The following is a 19,034-nucleotide window of genomic DNA, read 5'->3' as shown; positions in this document are numbered from 1 at the left end:
CATGTGTGTGTGTACATGGGGAAGTCTCCATGCCATAAGACAGGTATATGGTGATAATTTAGTTCTGGAATAAGGATTCCTTTGGGACAAAACACTTATTCCTTTAATTTGGGGAGGGGAGCACCAAGTCAAAATGGTATATTTTAAAACGGTCCTTCCCCAGCTTGGTGTCCTCCAGATGGTTTTAACCACAACTCCCATCAGAGCCAGCCAGCAGGACAAATGGTTAGGGATGATGGGATTTGTAGTCCAAAATATCTGGAAGGCGCCAGGTTGATGAAGTCTGCTTTAAAACATAGAAAGGGTTCCAGAAAGAGTGGAGGCTGAAATTAGCCATGATGCTTGATTATGAGTCTGTTCCTCAATCATGTAAGCAGAATCCAGATGTCTTCGTTGCATTTACCATGTAGTAAATTACAGAATTAAGATTTCTACAACTATATAGAGTAGGTCCCCCCCCCAAAAAAACCTTGAGGTTAACTTTCACTTGAAAACATACATGCACATACAAGCACAAGTATATATATTATAAGGCTCTTAATAGCAAAAATGTTACAAAAAGTAAGCATTTGCTGCCAGAGGCTCAGAAATAAACAAGTCCAGACTGAACATCTCTGCTGTTCGTGACAAAAATTATCCATATTCTAAAAAAGTAACAATTTTGAAACGGTAGAAACTTGTCTAATTTATTTCAGTTCCACAGTTTGGAATTTTGGCTCTTTAGAGCAACGTTCTAAAGATTGTGGCCATGATCATCCATAGCCTGATTCTTTTCCTCATTTTACCTCTTCTCACTACTAGCTGCTCCTGTGGACAGTATACAGAGCCTGGCATCTTATTACATTGACTGCATTAAAAAAGTGCAGCCGGAAGGCCCCTATCGGATTTCTGGATATTCCTTTGGTGCCTGTGTTGCTTTTGAAATGTGTCGTCAGCTTGAAGCTCAGCAGAATCCCTCCCATTTACCCAACAGCCTGTTCCTGCTTGATGGTTCTCACTCCTATGTAGCAGCACATACTCAGGTAAGAGACCAATCCAGCTACAAAAGCCACTTGGAAAAGATTACACTTCCATGTAGGAATAGCACGCAACCATGTATTTTGTTGCATGTGCACATATGTGAATTGCCTGCCATTTCCTGTTGAATCTATTTCTGTAATGCAAGCTGGAGACCAAACTGAGATCCCACTGGATATTAGTGGGAGAAAGAGGGAGCTCCACACTGATAGAGTGACATTGTTGTCGCTCAGCAAGCAGAGGCTGGTGGAAGCAGGCAGGGCTGGGAAAATCTAACCCGCCTTCTCTGAGCCTGGCACAAAGTGGTTTGGGCTTGTGCCTTTGCTAAAATTCAATTCTGTGTCTAAGATTATTTTAACATGAATTTTCTGGTGCTCCATCCTCTCCCGCCAGAGCTACAGAGCCAAGCTAACTCCAGGAAACGAGGCTGAAGCAGAAACTGAAGCATTGTGTGCCTTTGTTCAGCAGTTCACTGGCATGGAATACAATAAGGTAATGCTCTTTGGCACCGTTCACAGCTGGGGTGGGGGGAGCACATTTTGCTCATAACAGTTTCACTCTAGAAACTGCACCTTGTAGTAAAGCTTTCCTGTTTGTACCGTTTGCAGTTGCTGGAGATTCTTCTACCCCTACCAGATCTGGAAGCTCGTATAAGTGCGTCTGTTGATCTGATAACTCAAAATCACAGAGACCTCAGCCACGAGGCCCTTGTCTTTGCTGCTGCTTCCTTTTACAAGAAACTGAAGGCAGGAGACAAGTATGTGCCTCAGAGCAAGTATCATGGCAACGTGATGCTACTGAAAGCAAAGACCCACAATGAGTATGGCGAAGGTCTTGGAGGAGACTACAAGCTCTCAGAGGTTAGTAACATTAACAGAAGAAACTGGAAGGTTTTCTGTGGATTTTCACCCACCACAGCCCTTAAAGTAACATACCGTATTTTTTACTCTATAGGACGCACCCGACCATAGGACGCACCCGACCATAGGAGGGGGAGAACGGGGGGGGGCGTGTCTTGTTCTCCCCCTCTAAAACAAGGTGTGTTCTGTGCATTCAAGGTGCGTTCACCCAAAGCCTCCGGAGACCAGCAGGAGTTCCCACTGGGCTCCGGAGGCTTTGGGTTCCTTTCGACCTGCTCTTTGGGGCTAGCGCTGCTTTCCCCCACTGCCAGCCCCAAAGACCAAGTCAGGGAGCAGCACAAAGGTGACGTGCTGCCTTCCTGCTGCCCCCCGAGCAGCCTTTGTAGCCTCCGCAGGGCAGCGGGGGAAAGGCACTCTGCTGCCCTGCGGAGGCTTTGCGCAGCTAACCCCAAGTTAGAATAGCGAGACAGAGCGCTGCGTAGCACTCCGTCTCCCTGTTCTGGCTTTGGGCTTAGCCGCCTGTTCTGGCTTTGGGCTTAGCCCTTAATTTTTGGAGGGGAAAAAGTGCGTCCTATAGAGCAAAAAATATGGTAGGTTGCAGTCCATCATCTAGTTCACACATCACATATTCTTTTAAGTCCATTGAAACCAACAAAACTAGCCTGCTTGATGGTTTGCAGCCATCTTCTAAACATCTCTACCCCTCACTGAAAACTGAAGTGCTCCACAAGTCAAAGCTTAACAGCTCATAATGTAGAGCTCAAATGCTTGATGCAGCTCCTGATCTTTACTTTCTGCAAGTATTTTTCTGACCTACGAAGCAGCAGCAGAAGCTGAATATTTAATCTGCTAGGTTATGGAATGATTATCGTAAAAGAAAAAGGTCTTAGGCTTTGCTTGACATGTCTTTGGCTGTGATTGATTTAAAGAAGATGAAGAAAATGTGGAAAGTAGTGAAAGGAAGAAAAGGGTCATTAGGAGTTCCTTCTCATTCTCCTGAATGGAAAGGCAGAAGGTGTATGAAACTAAGAAAGTGTGTGTGTGTGATGTTCTCATTTATATCTTTGTGCCCTGTGCAGGTCTGTGATGGGAAAGTGTTGGTCCACATTGTTGAAGGGGACCATCGCACGATCCTGGAAGGAGATGGTGTCGAGTCAATTACTGGGATCATCCATAGCTCGTTGGCAGAACCTCGGGACAGTGTTCGAGAAGGCTAGATACTTGAGAAACTTTACTGTCATTGCTAGAGAGAATTCAAAGCTAACCCTTAGGACAACCCCAAGGAACTCTTCCTGTAATCCATCATGTCATCTGCTCCGCAGCCAAGTCTAGGATGTCCAAATGACCAGAGTCCCCCCTCCCCTCTCTCTCCAGTGCAGTGACATTATTTTTGCACTGTTGCAAGGACCTGTATCGAGGGCAACATTTTACACCATTTGCAGTACACACACCAAAAAAAAGAATTAGCAGACTGTGTGTGTGTATTTTGTGCTTTGTATTGTATTGTATTGTTGTCTAGAAGTATTCCAAAGGATAAGTGAAACTGACCAAGCCTAGGGAGTAAGGAGGGAAGCTGCAACTGATTTTGGAGGCGCATTTGTCTGTGAAGGAGTCAGTTCTGTAGCAGTATCAGTAAGTTAATTCCATTGAGGCTTTTTTGTAACTATTATTTCTAATCTGAAATATTCTAGGTATTTATTTTATTGTTACTTTATTAGAGGCTCACTGTTTTAATTTGTCATTGGCTAAATGATAAGGACAAAATATTTGACTGTGGAGTATTTTTTCCCCCTGCGGCTGTTTGGTTGCCTCGTTTTTACAAAAGTAAAACCAAAATTGACCTTTAGAACAATGTGGTCATTTGGAATGGAATATAGATTCCTATGATAAGCACCACCTTTCTCTACAGAGAGGTGAAGCTGCTTCTGCTATGTTGCTGGTCCCATATTCAGTCTCTGATGGAAGGGAATCCAAGCTTGGAGCATGTATAGCGTCTTTTCCTTAGCAGAGGTTGGGGGCAACTTTAAGATAATTCCTGCATCTGGAAAATGCATGGATCAGATGTATACAGCTTTCTGCACCAGTGTGGTAATTTCCCCCAAATACTTTCAATCTAGCTTCTTAATTCCCCCCGCCCCATTTGCTACTTAGAGGGTTGCTCAGACTTCATATGAGTTCTTGTTGACAAGAACCTGATTTAACCCTCCCACAGCTGAACCATCTCCCCGTCTCATCCATCCAAAAAAAGAAGTCTGTAGTAGTTATGAATATTTGCCTAAAACCCCTTTGGAAAAACAAAAACTGGAAGCAGTAAGCCTTTTCTTGCCTCATCTGTGTTGGATATGCTTGTAGAAGAATCGGAACATCTTTGCTGCAACAATGATACAGAGGAGACACATGGAGCAATCAGTATCCAGCAGGATTGTTGTGCCTCCCCAAACTGCTTTAGAATCCAGGTTCTCTGCTGGGTTATTTTAATTAGTGCTGGGGCATAGAGATTGCACACAAGTTCCATACCTGCTGGGAGCTGGTTGGCTAGGTGATCCTCTGTGGACAGGCAGCTTAGTGGCTGGTTTTAGTTTTTAATTTTAAGGAAAAAATTCCTTGGAAATCTGAAATGTAAAATGAATACGTTTTCAGATCAGACCTGTTCTGTTTTGTGTGTGTGTGTTTTCATTTTCATTTTTACATTCCTTTGGTGAAAAAGCTCTGGAGCCCCCTTTCTTTTGTGGCTCTCCTGGAATTAAAGGTGACTTAAACTCTGCCATAGCTTTCCTTGACTCTTATTTCTATACTCTGTGCTTATTAATTTTTACTTGCATTTTCTATTACTTTCTGGAAGCAGGGGTCGGGGTGGGGAGAGATACACCCCCAGTTTCTTCAGGTACTATAGCTTGGTGGCTGCAAAAACCTTATCCAAGTTCATTGGACAGTGGCTTCCTCTTGCTTTGATGCCTCATGCATGTATAATCAAATAACCATGCTACATGACTGGAAATCATGTAGTCTCAAATGTTCCTCTTAGTTCTTTCTTCTTTTGTGGTTTTAGAAGCTCATCAACTTAACTGCCTTCATTTCCCCATCAGTGGAACAGGGCTAACCACCATGCCAGCTGCTTTGAGAACTGCTGTTAAAAGTGCTAGTATTTACAGGAAAAATTCATCCAGGGGACACATTTGAGTAGGTTTACAGTGCAATCCTATACATTTCTATTCAGAAGTAAGTCCCACTGAGTTTAACAGGGCTTCTTCTCAAAATGTTTTTTGGATCGCAGCCTTAATAAGCCAGCATCCCTCAAGTGGAGGAGGTACGAAGACTGTTTAAACCAACTTACTTGCAGGAGCTAATCTGTGTGCCATAGGCAAGCGATCTGTAATAAACCTAAAAACTAGAGTGGAATCTTTCCAGTAGCGAGGCTAGTTCTGAATTGTTTTTACTCTGAAATCAGAAAATGTGGGATTCTCTTAGGCTGCTCTCAAAATCTTTAGGCATTACATATAACATTAACACTGTAATCCTTTATATGTATATGCTGAAGTAAGCTCCATTAAGTTCAATGGAGACTTACTCTCAGGTAACTTTGCCTAGAATTGTGGCCTAAACAGCACATTTGAGCATCAAGCATTGTTTGCACTGTTCATGTTAATTCAGGGTTTCCCCAACCTTGGGTCTCCAGCTGTTTTCGGACTACAATCCCCATCCCTGACCACTGGTCCTGCTAGCTAGGGAGTCTGCTTAAATAAAAAACTTACCAGAGTCTGTATTGCATCTTAGCTCCCATTAGTTTACTGTGATGAACATATCTGATCATATCTAGCTGTGCCAACAGCTAGCATTTGATACTACCCTTGCATGTTTTAAGTGTGTGCGTTTATTTTGCTTATACAAAATTGAGCAATGCTGCCACCTGTTGACACTGACCCAGAGAAGGAAGAGAAGAAGAGTCAGCACCACAAGTCATGAAGGCCCCAAGACCAAGCTGGAGCCTGATCCTGACAGTTGGGAGCCCCTTGAATCACATACTCCTGAACAAGGATTCCCCCCCCACACACACACAAAAAAAGGCCAGGTTCCTCTGAGGTTCCTGCTCTCTCTACGCTAGGAATCTCACACTCCCCAGTGCCTGCTTATCACCACAGGCAACACACTAGGCAGGATCTAACAGGGAGGCAGAGTGCTATGCTCTTTAAGGTTCTTAGGTCTCATGAAATGGGTAGAGTCTGAGAAGGGTAAAAGCCAGGAGGAATAAATAAGGGCTCAGTGGATACAATTTGTCTGCTCAGAACTATCCAAGGTCTTGCAGTAACTGTCTGGCCCTACTGGCTAGCCCATGCGTAGGCAAACTAAGACCTGGGGGCCAGATCCAGCACCAATTGCCTTCTAAATCTGGCCCATGGACGTGTTTTTACATGAGTAGAACGTATCCTTTTATTTAAAATGCATCTCTGGGTTATTTGTGGGGCATAGGAATTCGTTCTCCCCCCCCCCAAAAAAAAATACAGTCCGGACCACCACAAGGTCTGAGGGACAGTAGTCCGGCCCCCTGCTAAAAAAGTTTGCTGACCCCTGGAGCCTGACTGACTGAGTACAGGCAGCCCCCTGTTTACGCATGTTCACTATGTGAGCGACTGTATACCCGGAAGCAGTGCTTTTTTTCTTGGGGGATGCAGGGCGATGCATACCCCTAAACATTTTGTGAATCTAACAGGAGAAGAAACAAAAAACGTTTTTAAAAAATAGTTTCTTCTCTAGCACGGTGAATTGTCAGTTCCGTTGCTACCCCTGATGGCGGCCTCATTTCCTGTCATGGTGTTTCCCAAGTCTCAGATGGAATGAGAGTACCCCTAAACATCTTTTAGAAAAAAAGCATTGCCCGGAAGTGACTCAGAAACAACATAAAGACGTCACTAGAATGTTACTAAAAGGATGGAGGTGGAACGGGGTGGGGGCAGGGCAGAGCAGAGTGAAATGGAGTGTTTTAAGACACTTCCAATGGGTTTCAAATATACACAATTTCACTAATATGCGTGGTGCCTTGGAACATAACCTCCATATAAATGGGGAGCACCTCTCCTTCCACCGAGCCTCATCTGTCCTCATGGGCTCCTGCTTGGTCAGTTCAAGTCGGTCCACAGACTCTCACATTGCAGAAAACAACCACAAATGGTTTCTTCTCTCCTCACTATATGGAAACAAATACAAGAAAGCCACTAACAGTACATTTTTCATTGTTAAAATGTAAACAAGATTAGGACACAATTAAAACCAGTAGCTCTTAACAAGTCTGTGAAAGTTGCTTACAAACTGTTATAAATTGGAACACAAACTTGACAACTGATTCACCTACATGAAATCGTTTACTTATGACCAGGAAGGCCTACACTAGGAGCCAAATGAAAACACAGCGCTAGTACAGGAAGTGGTATCCCTGTGTTGAGTTCTCCAACAGTCCCTTCTTACATATAGTACCGGTATCTCTCACCCATAGCACAATGCTGCCACATCATGCATTTCCCACTTACTGACTGCTGTTGATAGGGACAAGAAAATGCACTGCTAAAATGACTGCTAAAAATCTGAATTTATTTAAAGATAACTATGAGAAATGTTGATTGGAGGTAAAAAAAGATCCGGAAATCTGGTCAAATCTGAAGCTTTCCTTGTTGGGCAGAATTGCGGTTATAAAAATGAATGTATTGCCAAAAATGTTATTTTTGTTTCAAACATTACAAATTGTGGATAAGATGGATTGTTTCAAGAGGTGGCAGAAAGATATTTCTAGATTTGTCTGGCAGGGCAAAAAGCCCAGAATAAAATTGACGCTAAGGAAAGAGGCGGGTTTGCCCTGCCAGACCTCAAACTTTATTATGAATCAGCAGCATTCTGCTGGTTGAAAGACTGGCTGCTTCTTGAGAACACAGACATATTAGACTTAGAAGGGTTTAATAATGCATTTGGATGGCATGCATACTTGTGGTACGACAAGGTAAAAGTTCATAAAGCATTCAAAAACCGTATTGTCAGAAAAGCTTTGTTTAATGTCTGGACAAGATACAAAGACCTATTGGAAAATAAGACCCCAAGGTGGTTGTCACCAATGGAGGCAAAGGCTGTGAAAAAACTCAATATGGAGGCCAGTTGGCCGAAATATTGGGAAATTTTAGAGCAAGAAGGAGACAAACTAAAACTGCAGAGTTTCGAGAAATTAAAAGATAAAGTGCGAGACTGGTTACATTATTTTCAAATAAGAGAGGCTTATAATCTGGATAAAAAAATTGGCTTCCAGGTGGAGAAATCAAAATTGGAAATGGAACTGCTAGATCCAAAAGCTAAAATATTATCAAGAATGTATAACTTGCTGTTAGAATGGAACACGCAGGATGAAATGGTTAAATCAGCTATGATTAAATGGGCACAAGACATTGGACATAATATTATGGCGGCGGACTGGGAGCAGTTGTGGACCACCGGTATGAAATTTACGGCATGTAATGCCCTAAGAGAGAATATTATGAAAATGGTATACAGGTGGTACATGACCCCAGTCAAGCTTGCAAAAATCTATCATCTGCCCGATAACAAATGTTGGAAATGTAAAGAGACTGAAGGTACCTTCTTTCACCTTTGGTGGACATGCCCAAGGATTAAGGCCTTTTGGGAAATGATATATAATGAAATGAAGAAGGTATTTAAATATACTTTTTTGAAGAAACCGGAGGCCTTTCTCCTGGGCATAGTCGGCCAATCGGTGTTAAAAAAGGATAGAACTTTTTTATGTATGCAACAGCAACAGCAAGAATACTTATCGCAAAGCATTGGAAGACGCAAGATCTACCCACCGTGGAAGAATGGCAGATGCAAGTAATTGACTATATGGAGATGGCAGAAATGACTGGCAGAATCCAAGACCAGGGAGAAGACTTGGTGGAAAAGGACTGGAAGAAATTTAAAGACTACCTGCAGACACATTGTAAAATCCATGAATGTTAAAATGATGTGAGGTATAAAATAATATGGCATTAGTGAATAAGTTATGATTATGCAATAAGGAATGTAATAGGGATGAAAGTTTGGAAATAAGACTTATTTAAATATTTTAATAGATAACAAGATTTGAAAGAGGATAGGGATTTGCTGAATCTGATGGTATAAACAGGAACACAAGGAAGGGAGGTGTGGGGAAGCCAAGAAACAGGGTTAAGAAATTCAGAACTTTAAAGGGGAAAATGTTTATTCTTTCTTTTTTTATGTATTCTTTATCTTCTTTGCTCTATGTTTTGTATTGTTTTATTTTTTATATGTTCTTATGTATCTTTCTAAAAAATCTTAATAAATATCTTATTTAAAAAAATGCACAATACAATGACCTCATCACTTAGTAATAGAGTAAGTGTGACTACACCTTTTGGGAAAGCAGAGGAGCGCTTGAGAGAGGTGCTGAACAGCGGCAGTCCTTTTATCTCTAGTAATTCTCAGTTCTGCCCTTGACTCAAAGATGGGGTATAAATAAATATTACACACACACATATGCACATGCCTAAATTCATAGACAGCATACAAAGGCATAATCTCACAACCCAGGAAAGGGTGGGGAGAGTTTGGCCCTTGCCCTAGCTACCCCATGCAGCCGCATTCCACTCTGTACTATTATTGCAACCAATGTCGAAGGGAACAAAACCACAATTTTCCTACAGTACTACATGCCTTATTATCATTATTGCAGGGATGCAGGTGGTGCTGTGGTCTAAACCACTGAGCCTCTTGGGCTTGCCAATCAGAAGGCCGGTGGTTTGAATCCCCGCAACAGTCAGTTCATGCCAACCTAGCAGTTCAAAAGCATACCAGTGCAAGTAGATAAATAGGTAGCGCTGCGGCAGAAAGGTAAATGGTGTTTCCATGCACCAGTAGTGGTTTAGTTACAGATAGGTAGCCGTGTTGGTCTGCCATAGTCAAAACAAAAAAATTTCCTTCCAGTAGCACCTTAAAGACCAACTAAGTTAGTTGTTGGTATGAGCTTTCGTGTGCATGCACACTTCTTCAGATACACTGAAACCTGTAGTGGTTTAGTCATGCTGGCCACATGACCCGGAAAAACATGACCTGTCTGTGGACAAATGCTGGCTCCCTTGGCCTGAAAGCGAGATGAGCGCCACAACCCCATAGTGGCCTTTGACAGTATTTAACCGTCCAGGGGTCCTTTCCCTTTCTTTTTTTATTATCATTATTAACTGAATTAATATACCACCCTATACCCGAAGATCTCAGGGTGGTGTGTGTGTGTGTATAAATTATTTTATTTTATTTATACCCCGCCCTCCCTGGCCAAGACCGGGCTCAGGGAGGCTAACATCAGGTGTATATATAAATCAAAATAAAAACAACAACCCAATAACTTCCCACCCACCCACACACACACACCTCCTTGTGTTGAAAAATTCTCTGGTGTTTTTTGCCCCGGGGTATTCTACTAACTCAAAGAAACCTCGCTGCCCGCCCCGCTGTCGTTGTGAGAGCTTTAAATGCGCATAAGGCGCTACCTAGTATGGGCGAACCTGACCGCTAGGGGGAGGCCGGGAGGGGCCGGGTTTCCGCGCGGCCCCTTTCCTCCCGCGCCTCCGTTTCCGAAGGAGCCCGGTTTGAAGTTGCACCGCCGCTGTGCCGGTCGGAGTGGGATGGCGGAGGCGCCGTCCGGCTGTCTCAGCGCCCTGCCCGGGGCTCTGCCTCAGTAGGAACCAGGTACCGGGGCGGGAGAGAGCGGAAGGTTCGGGCGAGGGGGCCGTGTACTCTGGCAGGCAGGCTGGTAGGCGGGAGGGCGCGGCTCCCGGCCTAAGTCCTCGAGGGCGGCCGCCCTGTTTGAGCAGCGCTGGGCTGGGCGCGCATTAGAGCCGAGAGGCAGGAAAAGCCTTATGGCAGGTGCCTCGCCTTCTTCAGCGCAGCTCCTTTTCTCCCAGGTTAATGCCAGCCTAGAAAGGAGCGCGGAACCGGCGCCTGTTGCTCTATTGCAAAGGGTGTGTGTGGGGGGGGGGTATATTACTAGCGCTATAGAACAGCTGCTCTTCCTTCTTTTATTTATCTGACCTTAAGAACATACAAACCTACCTGGTTGGGATGGGGGAGCCTCCACTGCAGGGTTTTGGGTTTTTTTTTGTATTTTCATTTATTCCTTTGTATTTTTTGCCGCTTGCTTGTAGTAAGACCTCCTTAGTGGTTTACAAGACACGTTTAAATGATGAATAAAAGCAGTTTAAAACAACTTGCATTAAAATGAACAGTTGACAAAAGAGAGAGAGAGACTAAGACACACTGGCAATAGCCTTGCCTCCACCAAAATGTGCTTTCGGTATAGTGTTTAAGCAAGTTGATAAAACCGTAATCACAACAAAGTAGGCAAACCGAGCAATCTGCTTGCTCTAAGCAAATCAAAGTACTTGCAATCCCCTGCTTAAAATCCCAGCCCTCTGTGCCTCACTGCAGTTTAGTTGGAACTTAAATGCTGGCACCATGGTGACAGAGCATCAGGGGTGGGGAGAGACAGGTGAGCCACAAAGGGACAGCTGGGGTGGCTCCTTTGCCACCATTGTGCTTCCCCCCAATGCTGCTGTTTTGGACTTAGCAAAATAGTAGGCTGAGGAGGAGGGAATCAGTGGCAGAGTGGGGTGTTTTTTGGGCGGCTGTCCCTCTGTGGCCTGTCTAAGCCACAGTTTGGCCAAACTTTTGGCATGTACATATTTGTCAGCTCTGGACTGGACTGGTGTGAGGCAGCAGTGGGTATCCCCAGCCTTCATAGGACAGAGGAAGTGGTATGACTATCACTTACCTTGAAGCTTTGCTCCACAGCCCCTTTTTCTTGCAATACTTTCCCCACGTGAATGATCTAAGGATAAGAAGATGAAAGTGTTGCATTGGTGCTATTTGTATAGTAGTGTCTTAATATAACATCACTTTTGAGCATTGGCTTGCTAATGTACAGTAATGCAATTGTTACAATAGATCAGATAAAAATATCAAAATGAGTGTTGCTGTGATGTTATGAACCCTTTTTTTGCAATACTGTAGTATCAGACAGCTCACACTGATGTTCACAGAATCATCAAATGATGATCATAAAATATAAAAAGACAAGTAGTAAATGCAAGATATTCCAAAATATGGGATACTCTGTAATCCTGTAAAAACTCTTATTTGCTCTTGCTCTTCACTAACAATCACCTAGTCCTAGGAGAACATAGAAGAGACTTGCAAGTATCTGAATTGCACATTACAGGGCTCTGCAAACATTTATTCTTCTTGCATTGTTTTCTTTTGTGTGGGGGTTTTTTGGGGGGGAGGAAGGGTTCCCCAAATGTTTTGTGCATTTTTTAGCATGCTTACTGCAGAGAGCTGTGTATGGAACAAAGCTAAAAGCCATATAAACTGTTGCTTACTTACTAGAATCTATTAGAGAACCTTTTGTTTCCGTTTTCTTCCAGTCAAAGGAAGATGCCCAAACTTGAGGGCTTTGAGTTCTGGAGAAACACACTGAAAGGTGCCCGTTTTGTGGTTGCTCCCATGGTGGATCAGAGTGAACTGGCTTGGAGACTGTTAAGTCGCCGCCATGGAGCCCAGCTGTGTTATACCCCTATGCTGCATGCTCAGGTCTTTGTCAGAGATGCCAATTACCGTAAAGAAAACTTGTATTGTGATGTGTGCCCTGAAGATAGACCTTTGATTGTGCAGGTAATAGCTATCACATAATTTTGCTTTATATTTTTATGCTGTCCTTTAATGGTGGCTTTTGGAAGAAATGGCTTTAAAATAGATAGTGTTACAACAGCTATTGTAGAATAATAATTGCCATAACCTTAAGGCCAAAAGATGCATGTCTAGCAAGCCAAACTCCCCTTCTGGGTCATGGAATGCAAGAGTTGAGACAAAAGGACTGCCCAATCCAAGCCCTGCTGTGCTCATGGCAGAAAGCAGGAGCTGTGTCTTCCCCTCCCCTTCGCCTTGACTTAAAAAGAAAATAATTCCTTCCCTTTGTTCTCAGTGGATTATCACACCAACTTCAGGGCTGGCATGTGTTCCTTATTCTAGGGGTGTGTCAGGTTTTGATTCTAGCAGATCTGGTGCCTCCCCTGATCCCCCATTCCAGAATGCCTCCTTTTTGCCCTCTCAGAGCACCAAGAGCAGAGGAGGGGTTTTAGTTAGGAGGCCTCTGTGGGTGCACCTTCATCTCTGTCTATTGACAAAGAAATTGCAAATTCCTGTGGTCCCCAAGGATGCCCTCCCAAGGACCACTGGATTCTGCCTTCTCGGTGGTGGCACCCACCCTGTGGAACACCCTCCCACCAGATGTCAAGGAAATAAACAACTATCTGACTTTTAGGAGACATCTGAAGGCAGCCCTGTTTAGGGAAGTTTTTAATGTTTGAAGTTTTATTCTGTTTAATATTCTGTTGGAAGCTGCCCAGAGTGGCTGGGGAAACCCAGCCAAATGGGTGGGGTATAAATAAATTGTTGTTGTTTTGTTTTATATATGTATTGTCATAGTTGGGTGTTAAAGTTGCCTCTCACTTATTCTTTGGCTTGTATGCCTGTTTCACAGTTCTGTGCCAATGACCCAGAAGTGTTTGTCCAGGCTGCCTTGTTGGCTCAAGATTACTGTGATGCTATTGACTTGAATTTGGGGTGTCCTCAAATGATTGCAAAAAGAGGTATGTGCAAACCAAAACCTTAAATAATTTGGATGGCAATGCTGTTCACACTTACATGGGCGGAAGCCCCATTAAACACAGTAGGATTTGCATCTTAGTAAAAGTGCATAGCATGGCATTACTAAATGCTCTTGAGCAATTCTAATCTGGATTAATTTGTGAAACTTTACAGTCTAGTCTTAAAAATGTTTACTCAGACGTTGAACATGAATTACCATCCAGTGAGTGTGTTTAGGGTTGCAGGCTTGATTTGTGCAGCAGACTCTGAATCAGTCCTTAATGGTATATGCATTTTAAACCTCTCATAAAGTTTAAGTGCTGTCTCATGTAACAACCTGCTGGCGCCTTATAATTTAAGCTTCTTATATTTCTCTAATTTAAAAGACTATTTAAGAAACAAAGAAAGCAGATTCTGTAGTCAGGTAATGGAAGGACAGACCAGGCTTCTAGGAACTCTTGTTGGTGTGAGCAGAATATGAATGTCATTAGAACTATGTGCTGCAAATTTCAAATCCTTGCAGTTCTGGCATAAAGAGTGAGATAATAGTTTGTTGCTATGTTTATTTTCTAAATACATTTTGAAAAAACGTTATGTTTCCCTTTCCCTGCCTAAGCAGAAACATTACTGTGGGTCTGCAGTTATAGTTTTCATCTATACTTACCTGTTTTTTGTCAAAAACCTTCCTATCAGTGTGTCTCTACTAGGCTGTGATTTTATGGGTGGTTTTTCTTTGTGTGTGTGTTTGTATGTAGGTCACTATGGAGCATTCTTGCAGGAGGAATGGAAGCTTCTTCAGAAGATGAGTAAGTCCATGATGCTCTTGAGAACGGAGTAGGAGAAGAGCAGAATAAATAAAAAATGCAAGGGATTGTCTTTGGAGATAATAATAATAATAATAATAATAATAATAATAATAATAATAATTAATTTTATTTATATCCCGACCTCCCCAGCCGAAGCCGGGCTCAGGGCGGCTAACAACACTAAAATAGTACAACATTCTAAAAACATTATAAAAATTAATTAAAATCAAAATTGATGGCAACCATAAACTAAAGTTCTGTAAAGATTGCCAAAGGAGGCAGTCAGGCTGCACCCTGACCAAAGGCCTGGTGGAACAGCTCTGTCTTGCAGGCCCTGCGGAAAGATGTCAAGTCCTGCAGGGCCCTAGTCTCTTGTGACAGAGCGTTCCACCAGATCGGAGCCACAGCCGAAAAAGCCCTGGCTCTAGTTGAGGCCAGCCTAACCTCTCTGTGGCCTGGGACCCTCAAGATGTTTTTATTTGAAGACCGTAAGTTTGTCTGTGGGACATACCAGGAGAGGCGGTCCCGTAAGTACGAGGGTCCTAGGCCGTATAGGGCTTTGAAGGTTAAAACCAGCACCTTAAACCTGATCCTGCAGGACTTGTCATGCACCAAGCAGGGCATTAATTTTGTTCCTTGACACAGGATAGGATGGTTCATTGTATACTATTTGCAGCCTGTCTCATTTTTTTGCAAGTTTCCAGCTGTTCACAAATTTGCAGCTATGTTGAAGCACACAAACATGGTCTCTGCTTATGATTTGGAGTATAAAATGTGGAATTTGCAACCTCGTGTTCAGTGGCTCTGAAAATAATCATGTAGGTGTAAATGGAGCTGTCACCTGTATATCAATGGAATTATCTGCACATTGCTTTTGGGAGGTTGTCACACACACAGGAACAGACTCTGAAGCCTAATCCAGTTTCAGGAGTTGGCGACCAGAAAAAGCTCTGAAGCAACCAGAACTGAACTTGGCAGGCTGGAACGCAACTTAATCTAGTTTGTTCTAATATCTTATCTAACCTGTAGCATTGTCATTTGACTGTTGTGCTTGAACCTGAGAATCCCAATCAGTTATGACGCATAATAGATGGTCTTTGGCAAGTTGCTCTTAATCTACTTTAGCAGATTGTTGTGAAACTAAAAAAAAAAAAAAGAGTTTTGTGGAGGAAAAACAGGATGTAAATATAACAACTATACATACACAGTGTGCATTCTTTAATTTTTTAATTTAAAAAGGAGGCAGCAATTTTAGAGGTCAGTTGAGGTGCATTGTTCATTAATGTATCAAAGAAGTGAAAAAAGGAAAGTAAAGCTGTTGAGAAGGGGGGGGAATGAAAAGGAATCCCCTAATATTATTTAAAAGCTGCCCTATAACACAGTTCTTTGGGCTGCTTACAACAAAAAGAAATCAGTAATTAAATGTAGAATTTTTAAAAGCATTAAAACTACAGCAGATTAAAATCAGAGAGAGCAGAGAATAAAAATCACATAGCTAAACAAAATTAAAACCACAGCTTCATTTAAAAGGCTTCGGAAAATGAAAAGATATTTGCCTGGTGCTGTAAAGATATTGAATGAAGTGCCTGGCAGGCCTATCAAGGGATAGCATTCCATAGCCAGGGAGTCACTACTGAAAAGGCCCTTTTGCCCCTAACCACCTGCTGGTGGGGGCAGCTGATAGAGAATCTCAGATTTCAGGGTCTGGATAGATATATGTAGGAAGAATTGATGCTTTAAGCAGTATGAACACACTTCTGTGGAAAATATGCATAGTAGGGTTCAGTATTTCGTGGCTTTGAGGAAATACCATTTTGGGTTTTTTTACTCCATATAGTTACTTCTAGTTCTCCCTCCAAGCACTTGTCACTTTACTAGCCTTATTTGGAAGCAGATGGTTAGTATTGTCAAACAATTGGGAGTCAGAATCCTTGCTGCAAATCCTTCTGCAAATCAGAATCTACTGCAAATCGCTCAAGAGATCTACCAGTAGGTCCCATCTACCTTCTGCCCATGCCTGGCTGATAATATAGTATAAGCAGTACATTAGAAGCTGCCAGAGAAGACAACTTGCATCTCAGTCTTTCCCTTGGCCTGCCCCTATCTATATCCCCCCAAAGCTTCTGAACAGTGTTGGGATGTGTTGCACAGTATTGCAGTGCAAGAGAAGGAAGTGTCCTAAATGCGGTGGAGCAATCTTGTGCCAGCAGAACTGCACTGTGTGCAAATTTCATCCACCCCATTTTAGGCCCTTCCAGCCTACCCTTCAGATACAGTTCTGTGTCACACAGCACAAGCTGTCCCTCTGAATAATCTCTTCGGCTAGTAAAATAGTCTGCAGCGGGGAGGTTGCATGGGCTTGCCGCCGCCTTTCACAACCATTGGATACGGCCCATGATCTTTTGACTTCAACCAATTTCACAACTGTTATCTTTGTCTGTTTTCCAGTTGTGTTGGCGAATGAGAAGCTCTCTGTTCCCATCACGTGCAAAATCCGTGTTTTCCCAGAAATTGGCAAGACTGTGAAATATGCCCAGTTGCTGGAGGAGGCTGGTTGTCAAGTAAGAAGCTGGCTGTTCCTGTTTTGTTGCAAGCTCTAATATTCTTCATTCAAACATATATATATATATATACAGTAACTCAGTGATATTTTTTTAAAAATAAGTCAGAGTATTTTTTGACAAAGTTAGAAATAAAAATTCAGGGATGGATCCAATGTCACATTATGTTGGTTGTTCTATCAAGGCAATTATTTCAGATTGCCAGACAGAATGAACCCCCTTCTTCCTGCCCCCGCTGCTCTGGATTTTGCCCCCTCCTCAAAGCCAACTTCTGGGGGAGGGGGAGAAGCCCCATTTCACAAGGGGAAGTCCTTGCATGGGCTTCCACTGACAGTACTCATTAGTCGAATCCTGCCCAGCTTTCCTGACTTTGGTTGTTGTTTTTCAACCATCTGGAGACATACTGTTTTCTCCTGTGAAAAGAGCCAGTAACATATTAGAAAAGAGAAGATTGCTGAACGATCAAAATGGAAAGGAGCAGGAGAGATTCCCAACAGTGCTCTTGCTCTAACTGTATATTTAGAAGAAGCTGTAGTCCCATATCAAAGTTTCATTATGGATTCAAATTAATCCGGTCTGAGGCTTACAAGATGAGCTCTATGTATGATTTATAAAGACACGGCCCTGGTGACCATAGATAATTTAGCTGAAATGGGAGGATTCCCCATAAATCAGAATCCCAAGCCAACATGTGATATACCGGAAGCAAGGAATCCTGCCATATTTCATATGCTGCAGCAAAGCAAATGTACCAAAGCTATGTGTTCGTCTTACCTGCATTGAAAAACAAATACAACTCTGTTCCAGCTGCTGACTGTCCACGGTCGCACAAAAGAACAGAAGGGGCCTCTTGCTGGTGTGGCCTCCTGGGAGCACATACAGGCCGTAAGGTAAGGGAACTACAGCTTGCAAGGTGTTGGGGAGGCAGTTTTCCTAACCTAAACCTTTGGCTGTGGGGTGAGATACGTACAGCTGAGGGGAGGGGTATTATGCATGTTGCTTTAACAGCATTAAAATGTGTTTTGTTTCCAGATGCTCTTGAGTTTGCTTTCTGTTTTAGTTTTATTTGTGCATTTCTTTGATTGTTGCTTTTGCATTTCTGTCTGCTGTCATAGAAAGGCTGTAAACATCCCTGTGTTTGCAAATGGAAACATTCAGTACCTCAGTGATGTGGAACAGTGCATTCAGAAGACAGGAGTTCAAGGTGTCATGAGCGCAGGTAGGAAGAGAGAGCTGCTCCTCTTGGATAATTGTGTAATAAGTTTGTTTAGATATTTTATAACACAGCCCAGATTCAAATGATACTGAGTAATCTTGCTCCAATTATAGTTATGTGCTGTTGCTGCTGTTCCTTTTTTTATGCCACTTTGTGAACATTAATGTAAACAGCTTGGAATTCATGAAGGTTACTTAGCTAGAGTAAATTTTAGAAGTTTCAGTAGAGAGGCCAATCATTCATTAGAATAGGGCTGACCTTGGTTAACAGTTGGGATACTTACCTGGAAAAATAATAAGGTTAAATGGAGGAAGCAAATATTTATGTGCAAACCTGGGCACAACAAATGGATGATAAAAGGGTTGTTTAAGCATTGGCCTATGTAAGTAATACTGTTAAGAAAGTTGTCCAAGCTTATAAGATCTATCACTAGAGGTCCAGGTAGTGCATAAGGAGCACAAATACAAGTTCATTTAAAAGGAAGAATTTACTGTTGGGAGCAGTAAGTTCCCATAGTTACAGATTAATCCTTGCAAATCTCCCAAAAAAAAAAGAAACTGGAAAAGAGCAGAAAACAACTTGTGGTCATTGGCAGGGGATAATTGTCATTTGGGGAAAGGTTAAGCACCCCTTGCCTGTATAATTGCATCGTTGGACAAACTGTGGTTTGGAAATCTCATGTGTTTTATCAGTCAATAATAAAATACTGAAAACTTTCCTCTGGTCCCACCCCCACCCCCTTTTTTTAGAGGGCAATCTCCATAACCCAGCTTTGTTTGAAGGAAGAAACCCTGTAGTCTGGGAAATGGCTGAGGAATATCTGGAAATAGTACAGCAGTATCCTTGCCCACTGTCCTATGTCAGGGCTCATCTCTTCAAGCTC

At 42.7% G+C, this 19,034-nt stretch overlaps 2 protein-coding genes across 2 annotated transcripts in view; both read left to right on the top strand.

The window, feature by feature from the left end:
• Positions 1–4,641, top strand: part of FASN (fatty acid synthase) — a 62,288-nt gene extending 57,647 nt beyond the window's left edge. Inside the window, exons 40-43 of the mRNA XM_083727916.1 lie at positions 802–1,022; positions 1,411–1,509; positions 1,626–1,877; positions 2,957–4,641. Coding sequence (XP_083584042.1) covers positions 802–1,022; positions 1,411–1,509; positions 1,626–1,877; positions 2,957–3,094 — 710 coding nt within the window. The 3' untranslated portion in view covers positions 3,095–4,641. The remainder of the gene's footprint in view (positions 1–801; positions 1,023–1,410; positions 1,510–1,625; positions 1,878–2,956) is intronic.
• A 5,843-nt stretch (positions 4,642–10,484) lies between these two features.
• Positions 10,485–19,034, top strand: part of DUS1L (dihydrouridine synthase 1 like) — a 15,192-nt gene continuing 6,642 nt past the window's right edge. The window contains exons 1-8 of the mRNA XM_083727912.1: positions 10,485–10,613; positions 12,347–12,593; positions 13,462–13,570; positions 14,324–14,374; positions 16,823–16,935; positions 17,743–17,825; positions 18,051–18,154; positions 18,901–19,034. The exon at positions 18,901–19,034 is cut by the window's right edge and continues 11 nt beyond it. Coding sequence (XP_083584038.1) covers positions 12,357–12,593; positions 13,462–13,570; positions 14,324–14,374; positions 16,823–16,935; positions 17,743–17,825; positions 18,051–18,154; positions 18,901–19,034 — 831 coding nt within the window. The 5' untranslated portion in view covers positions 10,485–10,613; positions 12,347–12,356. The remainder of the gene's footprint in view (positions 10,614–12,346; positions 12,594–13,461; positions 13,571–14,323; positions 14,375–16,822; positions 16,936–17,742; positions 17,826–18,050; positions 18,155–18,900) is intronic.

The sequence above is a fragment of the Podarcis gaigeae genome (genome assembly GCF_964106915.1).
Source record: "Podarcis gaigeae genome assembly, chromosome: 2".
Classification (NCBI taxonomy): domain Eukaryota; kingdom Metazoa; phylum Chordata; class Lepidosauria; order Squamata; family Lacertidae; genus Podarcis; species Podarcis gaigeae.
The sequence above is the reverse complement of the archived record's forward strand: the minus strand, read 5'-3'. Positions and strand labels throughout refer to the sequence as shown.